At 41.7% G+C, this 20,320-nt stretch overlaps 2 protein-coding genes and 1 long non-coding RNA gene across 6 annotated transcripts in view; 1 reads left to right on the top strand and 2 right to left on the bottom strand.

The window, feature by feature from the left end:
• rgs12a (regulator of G protein signaling 12a) overlaps positions 1–15,962 on the bottom strand; it is a 31,610-nt gene extending 15,648 nt beyond the window's left edge. For 2 of the 4 annotated variants that reach the window (XM_028429016.1, XM_028429017.1), the window contains exon 1: positions 7,873–8,143. Coding sequence is in view for 3 of the 4 variants with exons in the window: in XM_028429017.1 (XP_028284818.1) it covers positions 7,873–7,899 (27 nt within the window). In the remaining variant the exon portion in view is untranslated. Of the gene's footprint in view, positions 1–7,872; positions 8,144–11,079; positions 11,173–12,271; positions 14,154–15,368; positions 15,501–15,885 lie in introns of those variants that run through there. The other 2 variants (XM_028429015.1, XM_028429014.1) reach the window with 2 other exon arrangements.
• LOC114450704 (uncharacterized) lies at positions 8,495–11,170 on the top strand. Its single transcript, XR_003672130.1, has 3 exons — positions 8,495–8,550; positions 9,546–9,605; positions 11,086–11,170. It is a non-coding gene; the product is annotated as an uncharacterized LOC114450704 (long non-coding RNA).
• Positions 15,963–17,068: 1,106 nt separating the features above from the next.
• Positions 17,069–19,247, bottom strand: msantd1 (Myb/SANT-like DNA-binding domain containing 1). Its single transcript, XM_028429791.1, has 3 exons — positions 18,840–19,247; positions 18,465–18,758; positions 17,069–17,360 (listed from the first exon to the last, which is right to left on the bottom strand). The coding sequence occupies exons 1-3, from the start codon at positions 19,091–19,093 to the stop codon at positions 17,069–17,071; spliced, it is 840 nt and encodes a 279-aa protein (XP_028285592.1). The 5' UTR covers positions 19,094–19,247.
• Positions 19,248–20,320: the final 1,073 nt, after the last annotated feature.

Below are 20,320 nucleotides of genomic sequence, written 5' to 3'. Positions count from 1 at the left end.
AGCACAGTTCTTACACTCCAAATAGAAGTTGTGTCAATCTGTGTTTTCTGCTTGCAAAATGATTTTTTTTTTTTTTTTTAAATTCTGGCTTCTATTTTTTCTCCGTTGCAGCGCTGTGCCTCCACATTTCTGGCAAATCTCTACAATCAGCACGTCGGCTGTTTTTAGACCAACTACTATAAAGCACATTCTGAGGCTTTCCCGTGGCATTCTTCTGACTTCATTTTGGCGTAAGTAATGGATGATACAGTGTTTATTAGTAGCCTAGTTTTCATGCCTGTTTCATTAGATGATTGTCTCATGGCTGTGTAGGTGGTTTGGATGGTTGTGTGTGTTCACATATAAACACATCACATGAAAATGAAAAGAAGGAAAGACACAAACCTGGCCTGCTTATACAATGGGAATGAACTGTACAAATGCAGGTGAATAAGGACACGCACCTGTGTGCAAAGCTGCTGTGATTTTCAAATATTATCAATATAATTATTATCAAATTTTTTGAATGTAAAGTGGGTGTCCAGACCAAAAAAAAAGGGTTTTAAAGGAAACAATTATGGCTTTAAATTATGCATAGGCCTAGGCCTGTCACAGATTTTGCTGGGCGATTAATTGCCAAGAGAAATTATTGCGATAAGCGATAATATTGTCATTTTGAGACCATGTTCAACTAATATAATGATACGACATATGCAAGTACACCCTTTCAAAGATCAATAAACTTTAATTTCTATAGAACATTTAACACTGGAATGGCCCTCAATCAGAAACATTATTATTAGTATTATCATTATTAATTATATTAATATTAAGGTTGATATTGATATTATTATTATGAGTAGTGGTAGGCCTATTACCATGGCTTATCTGGGCATAGTCAATGGAGTTAAGTCAAACCAACTAGCATGTCATGAGCAACAGAGAGCCAAACAACACGCACTCTACCTGCTGGTGGGAGTGGGCTCACCAGTATGTGCGCATCTGCATGTGTGTTTGTGTGCGCACGCGTTTGCGTGTGCGTATGCGCATCAGGCTGCTGTGCGCAGACAGCTGCAGGGACTTTTAAAAAACGCCACCATGTAGACAGAAACCACATCAAAAATATAGATAGCAGGGATGGCACAAGAGCACTGGGCAAGAGAACTAGAGTGGGTGGTGGTACCGCGAGTGCCGCCAGTAAGAAGGCAGAGGACTTCACTCGTACAACGCGGACTCTCTCTGAGAGCACGTTGTGTACATAAGCATGTTTAGTCTCGTGGTGAATTGGGTCGAAGTGTTGAACCGGTGTTGTGCAGCTTCACAGCCCTCTGTGTTACTGTAACCAGCGTCCAAGCCCCGCAGCACGGTGACGCACCGTGGTGACGCACACAGCGAGCTGACAGTGGTCTGCTCAGAACATCCCGTAAACGTTACACAATGAGTTAAAAAAAAATGAGTTAAGAACTACCTGTTGATTTGACACATTTTAAGACAGAAGCCGCGGGACATATAAAGTCCGACGGCCGAACTTTGCACACTTTATACGCTACGACGCACCGGAGTGACGCCTTTTTTCATCCAGCCTATTTGGCAGGGAGAGAGAGGAAAACAAAGGAGCGTGCAAATGTAATTGATCGCGGCCGAAAAACTTATCGAGTCCATTTAAAGTTATCGTGCAATTAACTTATTTATTGCTTATCGCCATAAATCAATTAATTGCACGATAATTTTAAATGAGCTCGATAAGTTCGTTATGTGGTTTCTGTCTACATGGTGGCGTTTTTAAAATTCACTGCAGCTGTCCGCGCACAGCGGCCCGATGTGCATACACACACGCAGGCACGTACGCACACAAAAACACACGAAGACACGTGCGCACATGCAGGTGAGCACACTCCCACCAGCAGGTGGAGAGTGCGTCTTTGTTGCTCATGGCATGCTAGTTGGATTGACTTAACTCCACTGACTATGCTAAGATAAGCTAAGGTAATTTTTGCTTACTTTTTGACTAAAGTATCACTTCATGTTTTATTCCTGAAATCCGTTACTGTGCAAATCCTGGATCAGTTTCCATGCATTGCTTTGATTGGCTGTTTTTACAGCACTGAGACCTGACTGAATTTATTAATCACTGCGATTCACATTACATCCCACTGTATATGAACCAAAATAGAGACACCCACACAATCTGTGCCCTCAAAACTTTGCACTTTGCTACAAGCTAATCCAGCAGGAATCTGCAAGCATTCATTAAACTGAATGAGGGAAATGTCCCGATGTGCATCTTTATCTCAGTGTGCATCAGATGAGTTCTTCATTAGAACAGACTGATGCACACTGAGATAAAGATGCACGAACTCTGCAACTCTGCTGGATTAATTCCATTGAATGTGCTCTGATCGGCCCTATTGTTCAACAATGCTAAACAGAAGAAATAAACAAGCTGTAAAAATGTAATAATGTAGACTGTGTTGGCTCAGCTCCAGGAATAATTAGTGTCAGTAATATTCCCTCTGTCTTAAACTCTAAATATAGGTATGTGTATTAGGCATTTTAAGCACTGGGTATTGCGTATGTGCAGATCAGTGAGAATGTATGAGAGTAGCTGTGCAGTCAAGTTAGGACGGGTACATAGGTTTGCACAGATTTGTGTTACTGAGCAGCAACTACAGTGAGCCTGAAGGTAAAATATGTCAATCAAACTCTGACCACCACCTGCACTGCTCAAAGCTCAACTGTCAAACAGTACTTTGTGATTTAGATGAGTCAATACATACATCTATTATCTAGAGGCAGAAAATATGCCAGCGTAAACACAGCAGGCGTAGCAGTAAGCAGGTTGTTGTCAGTACTTTGAAGAGTATGGCTACTTACATAGATGTTTTTTTAATTTTGTTTTTCATTTAACCTTCTGATTTAAGAAGAAGAGAGCTGCAACATTGAGCTCATCTAATGAGTGTTTACCTACTGCAGTTATTAACAACACTCAGAGGTATCTACCCTGAAGCAGATATTTTTTTACTCCACTGAAAACGTCCTACTGGGGAACTGGCCATACTAAAACATCCTTAAAGTTCCTACATCAAAAAGTCAACTATTTATCTGTAGTGTATGCTTTATGCTACAGACAGACACAGCATATACTTTATGTAAACATGAAATCTGACAGGAATTAGACGCTATTCTTGGAGCTGAGCTGAATCATCCATAACTGTGGTCACAAAATCACAGGACACAAAACAGCCCACTTTAGCCCTGCAGGTCTACTTTTGCCCTTTGACCTCCCAGAGGCAGGGCGCTCCCTGAAGTACAGATAGGCATGTTGAAACTCTTAAACCTAAATGCTTCCTGGAAAAAAAAACATATTTCTTTTTCTTGTGTTAGTGCTTCTAAGTGAAGAAACTGCCTGCTGACACAAAGTAAACAAGTTTCACGTGAGCTCTGAGCTTCTACTTGATTTAATCAATTTGCAAAACATTTCAACACAGGCTTTACGGCAACAATAAGAACTGCTTGTCACAAGACTAATCGCAAGTTCTCCACCAGGGAATCTTGACCCAAGATGGAAAATAATCTAGACTTGCTATCTGTGGCCAACAACAAGCTACTCCCTGAAAATAACATCAAGAAAGAGCCATGTATGGAGGCGACTTCCTTTTGAGGGAGGGTGAGGGTGCGGCAACTGATAAGATGGAAGACACATTTCTTTTCCAACCATGCAAGCAGTGTGAGAGGGGGAGAGAGAGGGAGACGGACTGATTCACAGAATTATAAAACTCCTCTGACCATATCTAAGTAAGGGCTTTGTGTTTTAGATTTTTTTTGTGATCCAGTGTTTTCATTTTGGGAAATTTTATTTGTCACAACAAATCTACCACATTAGCAAGGATCTGATGAAGTCAGCATGCTTATGTGATGCTAAGGGAGCAGGAATGGTAAACAACATGAACACAATTAGTGTCCCCGTAGATTTGATATCTGTATTATGTTCTCAAATCAAGGACTGTGAAACTCTATATTGACCTCCTGGTGATGACAACATTTTGTTATGAGGTTATCATTTTGACTGGTATATGTCAAAATTCCCTGCACAAACTAATTAGTAAGGATCTTTTTCTGTATTAACTTAAATTTTCAGATCAACACCAACCAGCCAAATATATCTGATATGAGCTGGCCAATGTATCCGTCAGGCCCTAATGTTTGATGTTATTTATCTTTAAAAACAAGTTAGAGAGCATGTGATAATAGCACGACTCTTTGTTGACCCTTTCTAACTCATTCTGAATTTGCAATTAGACCAAAAAAGTGTGTGTTCCAGAACAGTTGGTGCAAAAAGACCTTGTTCTCTCTAAATTTGTGTTGATTTTACAAATAGACTGAAAATCTCTTGCATCTCTAGATCATTATTTTGTCTCGCTATTTGCTTGTTTAACAGAAAATATTCACATTGAAACTTGATCCAGAACATTTTTTTGTTATGTTAATAATGTCTGAAGAACTGAAGTGAAATTTAAGCCCATCTAATGACAGGATCTATCAGACACTGGGTGGATACATGTCTGGGCCTTGACCATGAGCCATGTAAAGAGTCTAGACTTGTTGGTGGTTTTCATGTGTAATCTCTTCAATTACAAATGAGTTGTGTGAGTGATTTGCATGCAAACAGGGGCCATTGTCACGGTGCGTTTCATCTCTTAATCTCCCTCTGATCAGCACTAATCTACTCCTTGTTCCCCCAACTCCAACCGGTGAGCCACAGCAGATGGGTGCAGCTCTGCTCCTGTCTGGATTAAACTGACATTACTCTGATTTGTGCTGCCACTTGTTGCTAATGAAACAAGTAAAAATACTCTAAATGGACATGTTTAAACTTGTTGCAGGGTTAGAAACGTGTAACCATTGTTGACTGAATCTGTTCCTCTCATGGCATCAGATTCACAAAGCCAGCAAGCATGAAAGCAACAACAAATGCTGGCATGTCACAGGTGGAAATTCTACAACCAAAACGAGTAACAAATAAGAAAAATGTTTGATTTACAAGGCACAGCTGAACTCCACAAAAATAGAATAGGTTCAGAGAAAGGAAACTAGACCCAGCGATCGCAACCCCTCCCACCACAATTTATTATCATAGCGAAAGGGCTCCACTCACAGAGCCTGGAGGGCTTGAGGTGGATAAACCACATAAGATGCTGCCACACCCTACTGCTGCTCTCTTTCTTTTCCATAAAAAACACCAGAAATGGACTTTCCAACTTGAAACCTGACACGTATAATTAGCTCTGTGAGTCCCCCCACAGTTTTCCACCAAACGAGCTTGTGCTTTGACAGTCTGGGGGCATGGGTACATTTATTGTGTCACCATAAGACCGTATTATATAAAGAAGTATTTGCATTCTGAATAAGGACAGATGATACCAATTACAAAAGCTGCCCTAACTGTTCACTTCCTGTCCTACTGACCGCTTACGTCCTACTGTCAAATCCTTTTGGTCACGCAGGGAACCTGAAACCATTTGAGTGGGATGGGAAAGGCTGATTTAACCTTAGGTCATCCCTTGGGGGTGGCATTATATTTGGCATGGTTACAAATTTATAGGCACTCCATATGAAGCACACATTGAGGATGGGATGCTCTGTGTACACATGTTTGTCTTAAAGCTCCTTTTGTATTGGACAAAAAAATCCCACCAAATTGTGGTTTTGTTCTAAACTTTATAGGGTTTAAACTCCAGTCGATAGTTTTTGGGGTCCATGCATTTTGTGTGTACATATATACAGCATGGCACACTGTTGTATTATGCTGTATTTGCTATTTCTGTTATATGTAAACTAACTCCACCGGTCACCTTTTCCTTAAGCAAATATTTCATACCACTACTTAGTTTACATTTCAGGGCAACCTTTTTATCTCCTGCCTTTGGAAACAGCCTGATACAGGGTGTAGGTCATGACATGAATATTGTTTAGGCAACCTAAAGCAATGAGGTCATGCAGTAAACAAGCCTCATGAACAGATATCATATTGTTGTTATGTTAATCACAGAATGAAAGATAAAAACAGTTAATGAGAGTTAGTGTTTAGGCTGCCAGTTTACCAAGCTTCATCAACTCCATGTTTATGATTTCCACACTGTGAAGTAGACAGGACCTTGGCCTACTTCTTTAGATTCTTGTGCCAACACAAGGCCAAAATGATACCACTTTTACATTTACTTTTGGGAAGTGAATGTAAACATGGCTGCTTGTATTCTCCTCTCAGCTTGAACAAGACAGGCTGTCCTGCTCAATCTCTGAGACATGAGGCAAACGTGCTCCGGCGTTATGGGAGCTACAGGTGTGGGGTAAAGAGTTGAGCACGGTCGTCGAGTAGCCCAATGTATGCCAGACGTGTCTCAACTGTTACCGGGGAGGTGATAAAAGACTTTGGCAGGTTCTGGAGCCGTGCCTTGTTGAGTAACCTCCACACCCTTGGCAGTAGACTCCCTTCAGTGAAGCAGAGAAACATAATAATAGTACTGGTGAAAAAGGTAAACAGAGAGTGGGGGAATGAATCGCTTCCAGAAGTTTGTAGTCCTGGTTCAGACATGGCCAGTCAACAGGGGATGATGAAGAGCTGTGTGGTTAACTCAAAAAATATCTCTTAATCCTCTATGTCGATAGATGATGTCATAGCGTTGGTGTGAGGAGCTGCAGTTTGTCTCCATCCAGAGATGGCGAAGCAGCGGGTATTTTCCGTGGTTACAGTTTGGTCAAACAGCACACTCAGCAACCACAGCCACATCTGGTCATCTGGTTATTGGCTGCTAGATATTCATACACAGAGCAGCTGGACAGTTAAATAACTTCTGCTCAACTTTTGTTGTGTTTATGTGCTGTTTTTCCAGTTAGTGGATCTTTCAGGAGAAGGAAAAAGGAGGAATCATAGTGGAGACATTTAGAAAATGTCAGGCTGCTGAGTCTTTGCATCCTATAATGCTAGCCTAAGGACACATTTCGTGAGCACAACTGTCCACCCACTCCTCAGAGCTGGCCATGTGATGCCAGAGAGATAAAAGTGCGTCGTGTTCTCCTGCTTCCGACCACTAATCCCCAGGAACACACTATTCCTGCTCGTCTCTGCAAGTCATTACCACCGCATCAAAAATAGAGCAAAGCATTTTATACAATGAAGTATGACATCTAATTTTAGCAACTATTATTAATAATCATTATAACTCTATTTGATCTGATCTGTGTATTATGCAGTATTAATGAAGCTCCAAAAGAAGGATGCTTGCTGTAAGAAATGAATAAGAACTCTGGTGAATCAGAGCAGAGACATGCCTGCACAAAGCAAAAACCACAAGCAGCCATTTCAAGTTCAAACCAAACTGGGTGCTGTCAACTCAGAATACAGCGTTGCTGAACATTCACACAGGATTAAATACTATGAGACAACAACCTCAGATCTCAGTGAATCCAACTTCCCTCACTGCAGCTGACTGACTGAAAAGGGTCACTCCTTGGGGCAAGTGCAACAAAGCGCACTTCATTCAAAGGCCTGTGCAGTTAGAATAATACTGAGAAGTCACTTCATAAAACTCTTATAGTACAACATCTAATTTAAAGTCAGCGTGCATCCTGATATAGATCCAAGAATGCATTTTGCTGTATACAGCAGACCAGTGTGTGTCATACAGCACATGGGGAGTTCAGCTGGCACGGGTCAAAACATTCCTCTGACAGACCACACAAGCTAACCACTGTATGCCGCTCAAAGCCTACAACAGAAGCTACAAAGAGCCCAAAGAAGGAAAAGTTAACGGCAGCAGGGGGAAAAGATGAGGATGCTATCACCAAAAGGAGACGAGAAGACCGACAAAATAAGATTGAAATTTCAGGACTTACAGAATTGAGAGTTAAAGTTTGCTCCATGTATGGCGCTGCGTGCGTGTGCTCGGCTCGTTTTCAGCACTGCTCCACACGCCTGATGTGTATAAAAGAGTCCATCCGCTGGATCTCCGCAGAGCGTGTGCGAGTCTGTGTTTGCAGTGCAGTGAGACAGAGCCGATCGGGGGAGGAGAGAAGCGTGCAGAAGAGCCGACAATCCTGACAGGTACTGGGAGTTCAAAAGCTCCCTCTCTCTTCCTCAGCTGCCGGTTCCTCACCCTCCCTCCCTCTCCCACTCTCTCTCTCGCTCTCTCTCTCTCTGCTCTGAATTCCTCCTCTTTCCCTCTCTATTTACCTCCCTCCCCGTCTCTGTGTCTTCATGACTTCTCTTGGTTTCTGCTACGCCCACAGGATGGATCTGTTACCCACAGGCATTCAAACAAGCGCTGCTAATGTCACACCTAAAAGGAGAGGAGAAACTTCACTTTCGTGGACCAAAGGAGGGAGCCTCAAATCTTCTCAGCAGGCACAGAGGGAATGCCTGAATAAAACAGTGTGCATCACACTGACAGATGTTTTCACCGCTGAATACGGAGTCAGTGTTAACACATCACACAGCGCCCTGCTAATGGTGTCATCTCTGCAAAGTTGAACACACGCATCAACACAAAGCGTCTGTTTGGAGCCACACACAAGGTGACTGTGATGAGCAAGACATAGGTGGTGGTGGTGGTGATATGCAGTGGGATGTGGGGGCATTTTGCAGAAGCACCAAAATAACACACAAAGCTACAAAGCAGCACATTCTTCGACATGCCCAAACATAAGGGGATTTGATGATAAAAAAGCTCAGCGTGCATCAAAGCAGTCAGCATAAAAACAGAATCATATAGTCATTTCTCCCTGTGTGTGTGTGAGTGTGTTAGTGTGCTATTGTAGCATGTGATATAACAGGCAGTTTATTCCTGCTTATTCCTGTGACACACTTTCAGATTGTTCAGTGTAGGCAGCAAGGCCACATACAAGAGTTGTTCACACAGGGTGTCTAATGGTGCCCTTGTAAGTCCAGCTGCACGGGACCTTATTGTTTATTTTGGCAAAACCTGCCATGAGAACAATTCTTCAGAACATCTTTTACAATAATACTAGAGCCAGACCTGAATATTCAGCCATCCAGACATTCATTCACTAAGTGGATATCCAGTTTTCAAAATTTAATAGTTGGTTATATGTTTTTTTTTAATGTTTCATATGTTGTTCATATGTATAAATAGCAGGATTTCCCATTTATTATATTGATAATATGGCTACAGTGTTATTAAACTATTAGAAGAGGAAGGTAAGAGCTAGCACTAGGCTAGCACAAACCAATACACAAGACAGAAGCATCATTAGATGTGTGTAAAGGAACCATTTATGGTGAAGAATTTAGTGCAGTTCATCAGGCTGACTGGCTGATCATTTGTTTTATTCACTCTGAAGCAGAACAAAAAACTTCAAAAGAAGCTCTCAGGCTTCACCTTGTAGTTGTTTGATGTACAAGGTCTTGATATAATCTAGTATAAAAGCTCATAGTGAGAATCTCACAAAGCAAGTAGCTACTCAAATCTAAACTCAAAACTAAACTTTTACTTGACTTCAGAAGAACAGAAATGTAATGGCCTTTGTTGTGCTTTGCTTTGGTGTTGCAGCTTTCAAGTGTGACACCTGAACCCAGAATCTTAAAGTGAGCACCCAGGAGCAAGTGCTAGGTAAGGAACTATTTGCCTTTGATAACCATAAAGAATTCCCTACTGTGTTACTACCGGTACTCAGAATGTGTAGGTGTACTGTGACTTAAAACTAGATTAGATGAGGCTTGAGTACAAAGCCAGCTGCACTAAGCGATATTATATTCTTGGTTGTTATTCTATAGAAAGTACCGATCAACAAGTCGGTCAATAAATAACAAGAAAGTAGAATACAGAAAATGTACAGTGCAGTGATTTTTAATAACTATTCTGAAAATATATCTTAAGTCTTGGCTCAATAATAATACTAATATTGGAAGGCTGGATGTATAATCTCAGACAGGGAAATAAATGTCCAACACTCCTCATTCTTTCAACAAATGGAGTCAATATGGCTGAGTGCAAATACAAACAGCAGACAGCTCTATTTGCATTGGCAGATCCTACCAGTTAATATGTGAAACTGTATGACTTTCTACCATTAAATATTTAAACACTGAGGGAAGTTAGTAAATGAAATAAAATAAACCTTTTTATTTATGATCAAATGTCAATACTTTTTCAAATTGCATATACAACCAGCCCAAGCATATGCAAAACAACAGCATTGTGACATCTGTTTCCACCCTCTTAGAAAACAATTATTTAGTCATTTGCTAGGGAGACGTTAAGCTCACAAGTGATGCTGCAAAGTAATTTACCGTTTCTGGGAAGTAAATTACATGAAACACATCATCGAACCAACCAAAACAAACAGTATGGGGAAGGTTTGTAACATGCTACGAAGATTAGATTAGCACAAAAAGCCAAAGAATGAGTGAGAGTCATTAGGACAGCAGGTCATCAATCAAAGAAGGAATAAATGTTGCACTCCACAAGCAGAACACTCTGCAGCTGCTGTAACCTTTCAAAGCCATCTTTAATCCTGCAGCTGTACATTTGGATCAGACCTCCTCAGAACCTTTTCACTGTGTTCCGTGTCTGTTAGGAGCAGATTTGTGGTGTGTCTCTTTGAGTAGAATGTGTGGTCTGCGGGTGTGTTCTGTGTGTGACTAATGCGTGGATATACAATACAGTATGCCACTCTTCGGTTTGTTTTTGTTCCTGTTCATGTGCATTCAGAGCAATTACGACATGTAGGAAACAGTGTGTGTTTTCCTGAATATGAATCAGTGTGCATGAGTAATGCATCAGCAAAAGAGAGTCCCACAGCAACATTAATATGAGAGAATGTGAGCACAATATTCAGTCGTGCAGCAGCCCTCATTAGCGAGGCCAAACAAACAGGACCATGCCTCCGGCCTGCACAAAGACCACTTTGTGAGCCGCCCCTTGCTACAAGTGCAGTAGCAAACACAGAGTTCAAGGCAACGGAAATGAAAGTGGAGCAGAATAAGAAAGGGGGATGGTTTAACTGAATGTCCACATTAATGTGAAAGTGCTACAAAATGGTGAAAAAAACAAACACAAATAAAAAAAAGAACTTGTTGCTTACCTCAAGGTCATCCAGTGATCGCGCCAGGCTGAGACGTTTGGTAGAACGGCGCTTGGAGGCACGGATGGCACCCATTCCCCAAAATCTGGACCCCTATCAGGACAAAAGTCGAGCTTTGTGACTGCACCCCTTAAGCTACTTTAGTTTAAACTTCATATCAACCTTTTCATCTTGATGCAACATACTGCATCTACCACTACAGCAGGTTAAAAGCACTGGAGAAGCCTTTCAAATCAGAGGTGAAAGGACACCATCGCTTTAACACTCAGACAAACATGAATGACTCACAGACATTTTGCTTCAAGCCGACATACTCCAACATTTTTGCCATTCACATGCATTTATCTACTTAAATGTTAGAAATCTGACAAAATGGCATAATATTCCAAAGTGTGCAGTCTCTGTCTGGAGATTCAGGAAATGAAAATGTAATATTAAAGCTTCTGTCACATATAATGGGCAATAATTTGTCCATCAAAGACTACCATAATAGATCTGCCAACCTGTGCCTAACACATAAAAGATTGTGCACTCTAACAAGCCAGCCACCTCTATGCTTATGATTGGATAGGTTGTGTTTAATGTTTAAATGAATGTTAAATGTTTTATAATTGCAGATAATTGCCGCTGCATGATGTGAGCTCTACCCTGTAATTTACATGGCATCTTCTGCAAGATTGTCTTCTTTCTGATTGAATGCAACAGGAAAATACTGAGTGGCTGAGAGACAGCGTTCTCCCCCTGTTCCGAGACTACATGGATACATGGGGACATCTTGTGGGCAAAAGAGTAACAACCAACAAAAAAAGGGAAAAAAAATCACATGTCTATGACAATGACATCATTGAGTTTCAGCAGGTGTTTTCTCACACTCAGCACCAATTGACTGTTGAAATGGTGCTATTGTATTTCATTTTAGGTGTCACCAAAAACAGACATGCTAACACCCCCTCAGTGTCTGGAAACTTAACTCCCTGTGAACATTTAATACTTCCTGCTTTGCTGTGTTGAAAAGTGCAGAAACAGATGCTTACAAGTGAGCGATTTAATGTCAGGTTTCTCAATTACACAGAGCTAGAAAATCCGAAAGGATTTTCCCTTCATCTTTGCTTCACAACTGTGTATGTGACTAAACAGACACCTGTGTGACCTGATAACCTGCTTTAAACAGAAAAAAATGCATGTTACTTACATTTTTCATGCTGCTATTCTTCTGCTGTTTCTGTCTTTGTTCGAAAAACCTTCTGGTCCATTCATCTCTAGGAGGCAGCATCATGATCTCTGCTGACCGGTACCTGTCTGACGGTATCTGGCTCATTGGAGGTGGCAGGTTATTTGTACTGGTGCTGAGTTTAATATTAGACAACCAGTTATCGGTTATCTCTTGTGGTTCAGGGTCACTACCGAGGACTTTGGGCCACTTTGTCTTTGAAAACCATCTTTGGCTGCCTCTTAGCGGATCTCCAAAGAAGTTTGTTTTCTTTCCCAAAGGCAGAGGAGGCGGCGGGGGCTTAAACTGGAACTCCAGTCTGGGTGGGGGACCTCCATAAAAGCTGGTTAGAGAATCTGGGCCAGGTAGTGACTCTGAAAGGGAATGTGTGCTAGCACTGTTCTCTGGATTAGGTTTTTGGCCATTCTTAAAGAGGTTTATTGGGGTGAGGTCTTCAGCTATAGGATAATCCCATGGACAGCTGGGGAGGTGGGTCCCAGGATGGCTTTGGATAGCAGAAGGGAAATCCCGTTCTGCTCTCTCCTCGGGGGGAGAAGCATTTCCAATACCACTGTCTCCATTGCTGCTGGCACTGCCCTGTTTGCCAGTGCTGTCATTCTCCTTGACTTGCTGCTGAGCCTCTGTGTCCAGCTTGACTCGCAACTTTTCCACACTCTCCCCCAAGTCACTGTAAAGGACGGTTACAAAGTGAAGTACATCTGGGGGAGACTGAGGGAATTCCAGGCAACCTAAGGCATCGGGGTCCATAGTGCAGTCAAAGCCAAAGCGCCCAGCAATTCCTATGTGGTCCTGATGTTTTCCCAGCTCTGGGTCTATGAAGAAAACATGGCAGGAGGCCCGCAGAGGACCATCCTCTGGTACGCGGCCATTGATGATATGTGCTGTAGTGACCAGACAAAAAAAGCGTGGGTCCTCAGCACACACAGCACCTAAGACAAGGTTTTCTGCAGGGAAGGCTGCCAAAACAGCTCCTGCATCGTCACAAAGTCGGATGCAATCAAACATGATCTTCATCATCACCAAAGTATGGGTATCCTGTTCTGTCCCCAGCTGACGTATTCTGTCCCGGATGGCTTTTAAACAGTTGTCCTCTGATTGACTGGTGTTCAAAATGAGCTCAGTGGAGCTCAGGTAGCCCACCACCAAGGTCATGTTTAAAATACCCCAGTCTGGATTAACTTCTTCTTCTGTGTCTGTAAAAACAGAGTCTGTCTCCCCCACTGAAGAATTTTCCTTTGGCTGCTTAGCTAAAACACTCCACTGGTGTGCCCACTGTGACATATCAGGCTCTGACACAGGCCTCTGCTTGGTAGTGACAGCACAACCAGAGTTAAAGGAGGAATTGCTTGAATCGTCTGAAATTGTGCGGAGAACACCTGCTTTTTGGAAAACACCACTTTTGTGGGTAAACCCAAATTTAATATCATTAAGGATGGGGTTTCCCATCAATCGACCTTCAGTGCGCACAACTAGACGCAATGGCCCTTTGCAGCTGCCAATCAACTGCACCACAGTCTCGTGCAAAGCGGTGGAAACGTCAGTTCCATTAATGGCCATGATGCTATCTCCCTGTCTGAGTCCAACCAGGTCAGCAGGGCTTCCTTCCAGGATGCCACTGAGCAGACACGGCCTCTGTCCTGAGATAGTAAAACCATATCCTGCTCGACCACGGATGACCTCCACGCCCCTGAGCTCGCCAGATGCATCATTTAAATCCAGGCGCCTCCTCGCACCCTCAGGCTGTCCTTGTATCCTCATCTTTGTTGTAGTGTGCTGCTGTGAGATCCTACACGTGGGAACAGAAACACTTGCAGGTCGCCAACACTATTGTGTTGTTGTCATCCTACAGCCACACAAAGTGAGAAGGCAAAGAAAAAAACAGATTTATAGTTTGTTTGCAATTTTTCAAATTATAGAAAGACGGGGTGAATTATGACACAGAATAGTCATGCTAATATTTCACATTATTCTATTATTTAACAACAAATTGCATGTCAATTTACAATAGTTCAAAACCCAAAGATACAATCAAAGCAAAGCCACATGCTCCACCATTATGGAGAAAGAAATTTGGTCAGCAGGGGGAAACTGAACTTGTTTAAACTGTGCCATGATTTACACATGACATTTATCAATAACAAAAGATAAAGATATATTCTGGAAGTGACAAAAGCTGCAGCTAAGCTAAACTGTACCCCAAACGTTGCCTGTTGGCTATTATAGACACACATAGCTGAAACAATATCCCACATTTTTTAAACCTTTTCTGAAGCATATCAGAAGAACAGTCCTCTTGGTGTTGGTGACATAAATGTTAACACAAACCTGTGTAAACCTAAGGACACGCCCAAAGTTAATCATTGACCAACAGTTTTATGCCATGCAGAAGAAATTTGAAATCAGCCCTGAAAAAACAATGCCAACATGCATAAAGATGCATATCAGCCTATTAAAAAGGTCATTTATTTCCTGCAGTGGAAAAACATCTTTTATAGTTTTCAATCACCAGAGACAAAAATAATACTAAACGTTTACTTTGATTAAGCATACAGTGTATTAATTACACTGTGGTTATCTTATCCTTACTGTTAACTACCTTATTACGAGTATTTAAAAAATAAAAAAAGCAAAATACAGAAATACACATCTAAATAAAACAAGCTGAATGTTTTTCTAATTGTATTTTACTGATTTACTCACTTAATATTATAACCAAATAACCCTATCACCTACATCCATCTTATTTTAGCAATTATCTGTCAGACACAGCGAAACACAGCTAGTATGAGTCCCATTCACCCCTCCACCCACTGCCCCACAGCAGACTGCCAGCTGGCTCGCTGCTCACCAACACTTTAATAACAACCAGACCCTGTTTGGTTTCGGTCAACCACGGTTTTTAAATGTTCCACTATTTAACTCCCCACACAACTTAAACACCTCCAGGACAGAAATACAACACCTGACGGCTCAAAGTCAACATTTTTTTGAACAGTTTTAGCCGATAAATCAATGTTGAACACGTTTTTTTATCAACACAATGAAGGCAAAGTTGTACCTGTTAAACTGGTGGAAAGTTCCGCAACGTCCGCAGTTTTACATCAATAAAAGTTTACATTTTTTCCACTTAAAACGTTTAACTTTTTAAAATTATTCCAAACAAAAGTCGTTTGTCGTGATTCGGTTGTCCATATGTTCCGTGAAAGCACCTCCTCCTCCTCCATTCACTCACCCGCGGTTATCACAAAGCGTCTTTCATCGTCACCATGACAGCGTAACGTCTCCCTGGGACACGTGACTTCTGATGTCCAATCACGGCGCTCCTTACGTTCAATATTCAAACGACTGGAGCGACGCCATTGGCTGATCCTAACAGCCCTTATTCATGCGTTAAAGTGAATAAACTTTAAAAGCCGCTAATAACACTAATTCAGCATATGATGACTAACACTTAAGATAAAAAATTAACTGTAATAGTCCTTGACACGTGTTACAAAAGATACAATTAAATTTTAGATAGTTTTATAACTGTTTCGTAAGTTCTAAGCACAATATAAATACGTAGTATGCCTTACTAGTGTTCAGTATTCCTCAGTCACTTTGCATGTGTGTCTGGTCTCATCCACACTGGTGCAGCACTTGACAGCGGATGGTGTGTAAACAATAGCTCCCTGGTCAAAGGGCTACAACGGTTTCACTCGTGGTTTTACTACACATGTGCAGAAAAGGGGCCAGTCCATTGATAAAATGTCATGTGACAATAGTAGGCTGTATATGGAGAGCTAAACCATCACAATTGTGTTTTTTTTGCAACAAGTGTGACATTTTCTCCAAATAAAACTGTTGTTTTCTCAGTTTCATAAAGTGAGTGATTTCCATGGAGCTGGTGTAGTGTGTGATGGCACGAACCTAATCCCTCATTTCTCCAAATCCTCTTAAAATAGGCTGAAAGGCGAAGCTCTATCACTCCTTACCTTCTGTGTATTTTTCATTTGAATAATTGCCCTGCAGAATCCCATATGCTGCACAAAAAAATGACATTGAAACATTTCACAACTCACTAAAATAGAGGGTGCTTCTCAATTTCTGCCTTAGAGTTTGTTTTAATGTCTACCTCTAAAAGTCTATGAAATATTTATATTTATTCCAGCAAAAATAAGCTTCATCCTGAGTAGCTAAAACCTCAAATTATTATCAGATATATCAGTATTTTCCAGTTTTCTGTGGAGCTACATTGTAAAATCAAAGTTAGCATCCATTTTATTCTATTTACAAATTATTTTATTTCTATTCTACACAAAAAAATACATAATATAAGTAAAACATTCCCTCTTGGAGTTCTTTGGATCTCATTTCTAATCACACCAGACATTGTGGTTTAAATTCTGGGATCAGGATGCTAAAAATTGGCTTGTTTTGGCATCAGATCTTTCCCACCATGTAATTATACTGTAACAATGCAGAAAGGATTTGACAAGGCTGTTGTTCCCACTGTGTTTTTATTTGGGTGTGTGGCAAATCAACAAGACAGATCTGAAACAAGTACACTGGATCCTGTAGATGCTAAGTGCCAACCGTTATTAACATGATCATCTCTATTGATGATTTTCAGGCACCTTCAGACATTATAAAAGCCTGTTTCTGCCTCTCTATAGGAGTTTTAAATACTAAATATCGAAATGTTTCACGTGAAACTAATAAAATACAACACAGATTTTTTTCCTTTACCAAAGCCGCAGCTGAGGCAATAGCATTATCTCATTGTTTTCCTGAACTTTTCACTCCACTCTGACTCCACTGTGCTGCTGTGGTGGAGGTAGGCTGGATCATCTTCTCCAGGAGGTTCATCATGCGCTCCTGCATCTGCATGCACTGGACCTGCAGGAGGTTCTGTTGGTGCATGGCTCGACGGACCTCCCTGCACATGTCCTCTATGGCTCGGCTTGACCTTTTCTGTTGCTGCAGCATGGCCTGCATCAGCCGCAGTTTCTTTCTCTTTATAGACAGTCGCTTGTTGGCAAGCCCCTTCTTGGATGAATTAGGATGGGAGCTGGAGAACGAGAGGAGAACATTCTAAGTGGGCATAGAATCAATTTGTTGTTTGTTTGTGGTCATTAGGAAGTCAGTTTTAAAGCCAGAAATCAGACAACAACAACAACAAAAAAGTATTTTGTGATCCAAAATACAGGACATAGGTAATTTGGTAATTGCACATAACATCCAACATAACATGCAACATATTAATCTCATGTTTATATTTCTAACTACAGCTATAGTCTATAAAAAACTACCTTTAAAGCGATTGCTAGCTTTGGTCAAAAATTTACTATATTATTTATTTTTTTCGATTGTTAAAAAATATAAAACATTGAAATTGGTTATTCAATGGATCACTGTGGTGTAGTGACAGTTGTTGAAGTTAGCAGGCTAAAGGCTGATTGAACTTCTGAATCGACGGCGTAACCCCACGTAGACTTGACGTAAAAAAATTGTAACGCTGGTGACGCAGCCCGCAAGCGCTGTGATTGGTTGGCTTGTTAGCAGTAGAACGTATTTCCGGTATTTCGGACTAGGCGCTCCTGTGCCGGCAATTTTAAAAACTTCTTGTTTACTACAGACTTGAGTATGGACGATAAGGATATTCTAAAAAAAACAATAACATTAGCTCTCTCTCGGTCGCCATTGTTTTAAGAAACAGAAAGTGGCGGAAGCTAAACAAGCAACAAGAGAGTTTAAAGAACAAAATCCACCAAGTCAAGTGCACCGTGACATGGAAACCAACGCAATGGAGCGACGCAGAAGTTTGAAGGGTTCATGACGGCGTCAGGGCATCTGCGGGGGTACACCGTCGATTCGACATAGAGGTAAACCAGGCTAAACCAGCTAGCTGGTGTCTGCACCAGTGCAATACATAATCTGAACATAATCTCAACAGAGTGGTAGAGGTTGAGAGTTTTCCATTTTTCATGCAAACTAGAAATTAAGCTATTCATTTTGTCGTATATTATATGAGCAGAACTTTATATATATTATTATTAGTACAACACTTTGATTATTATTATTATTTAGGGTTGAAAGGTTTGTTTATCTATTATAATCCTAATTGGAGATTAAACGACACACACTCCTACATCATGTGTGTAGTTAGTGTTACCTGGAGTCATGTGAGTGCTCGCTGTCAGAGCTCAAAGACTCCACCTCTTCTTTTATCTCCATCTCATCCGAGGAGCCTGTGTACTCTGGCAGGAATCCCATCATTCCCTCCTCCGACTGGGGCAGCAGGTTGTCTGTGGAGTGTGAGGAGGTGGAGGGGCCTGCTGTGGAGGCCTGAAACTCCACTGAGTCCACTCTGCCGTTCTCCTGTGGCTTGGACAGGATCTTTTCGATGGGCTTGTAGTACGGCCAGTCTGGTGTCTCGCCGCTTTCACCTGCTGCCTGTTTCAGTCGCCTGTTGGTGCAAAGAAAGTGATGTTTAAAGTTGTCGAACAGCTGCAGCCAGGAGTCCAAACTGTAGATGTGGTGCTCTTACCTATACTGGAAGGACATGTTGGTGATTTTCATCTTGATCTCCTCTTTAAACCGGTGCTCTCCGGTCAGCTGGAAAAACCTCTGGGACATCTTCTCGTAAACCTTTGCGTTCCTCTTGCTCATTTTCAGTTCGTTGTGGTGTTCCTCCCACACGAACAGGAGGGCTTTCATTTCGCCGTCGGTCCAGTTCGGGGCCCTCCTGTGTTTCTCACTCTGGCGTGATATTAGGTAGTTGAAAGAATCATCTGATGCCATCTTGTTTGAAATAGTTCTCCTAGCCAGTATGCTTGCAGGAATAAGACCTTTGGAGGTTGAATTTGAAAGTCTTTTACTGTGCTAAGAGCTGTGCTGAGTCTGCAGTGCAAGCAGGCACACACATACCACTGTCCTGCCTGTGCCCTTCCCCCCCTAGTCTCGCTGAAAGAGGACTCAAAATGGGGCCTAAGGCAGGAGAGGAATCCGGCTAAAAGCTTTTAGTGCTGCGTGATGTCACTCTGACATCAAGTTGCCCTGGCAACAGTGGGGGAGGCCCTTCATTTTCCCTCCCCTCTCGTCTAACCACTCCCATCCTCTCTCTTTTTCCCTCCATTTCGCTTCTCTGCAAGCACAAAAAGCTTTTAGCTGAAAGGCAGCAGTGTGAGCTCACAAGATTGCTGACAGTTTTGAAATATGAGCCTCTAGGGAAGAGGAGGGGGGGGGCAGAGTGGAGAGAAAAAAGAGCACTGTGATGGAGGGTATGTGTTTCCCTAGCAACAAGGCAATGGATTTGGTAGTCAGCCAACACACTGCTCCATTTAAAAGCTTTTAATAATAGACAAGTCATTTTGAGACGGAGGAGAGGGAAGAATTTTGCTTTATGTGGCAGAAAAGAAACCTGCAGTTTAGAACTAAAAAGCCTAGCAAAAGCATTTCACAGAAATACAGCCGTGCACTGTAGGTGGAAATAATGGGGGAGACATCAGACAAAACTGCAACATGTAGTGATCAACCGTAGGAAACCCTGCAGTGGAATACAACATGCTGTCCCCTATAATCGAGTCCCATCCACCCTGGAGAACCCTCCCCTGTTTAGTCTCTGAAGGGGTGGATGTCTCTATTCTTACCATAATCTTCTATTGCATATGCATTTTTTTCCATCCAAAGCATGTTGTCTCCTGTGTGTCTACCTAAAATGAGGCAAAATACAGTTACCCAAATCATCTTTTCTCCTTTCATCTATATTAGTGCTACTAGTTGCTCTCAGTCAGGGCTTAACTCAGTTGGTGCCTGATTAGATCCTTAACCCATCTGCTCCTCAGTAACCTGACAGACAGACGGTGCATTTTCATACTGCAAATTGGCAGCTTTGGCCAATCCATTACATCTGTCACTTAAGACGAAGGTTAATCTGCATCATCGCAGAAATGGGAGAGCGAATGAAAGTCTGTGTGAAAGGTTTTCAGTGTGTGTGTCAAGAATATCCACATCTTCATGTGTTAAGTG

The sequence above is a fragment of the Parambassis ranga genome, chromosome 18, assembly GCF_900634625.1.
Source record: "Parambassis ranga chromosome 18, fParRan2.1, whole genome shotgun sequence".
Lineage (NCBI taxonomy): Eukaryota > Metazoa > Chordata > Actinopteri > Ambassidae > Parambassis > Parambassis ranga.
This window is presented reverse-complemented; position numbering and strand designations above follow the sequence as displayed.

Bases quoted from the DNA above. Each gene is read 5' to 3' on its own strand.
- msantd1 (XM_028429791.1), bottom strand. From the start codon at position 19,093: ATGGCATCAGATGATTCTTTCAACTACCTAATATCACGCCAGAGTGAG. The intron at 18,759-18,839 runs GTAAGAGCACCA...TTGCACCAACAG, and splicing joins AACATGTCCTTCCAGTATAG to GCGACTGAAACAGGCAGCAG. The intron at 17,361-18,464 runs GTAACACTAACT...CTCGTTCTCCAG, and splicing joins GAGCACTCACATGACTCCAG to CTCCCATCCTAATTCATCCA.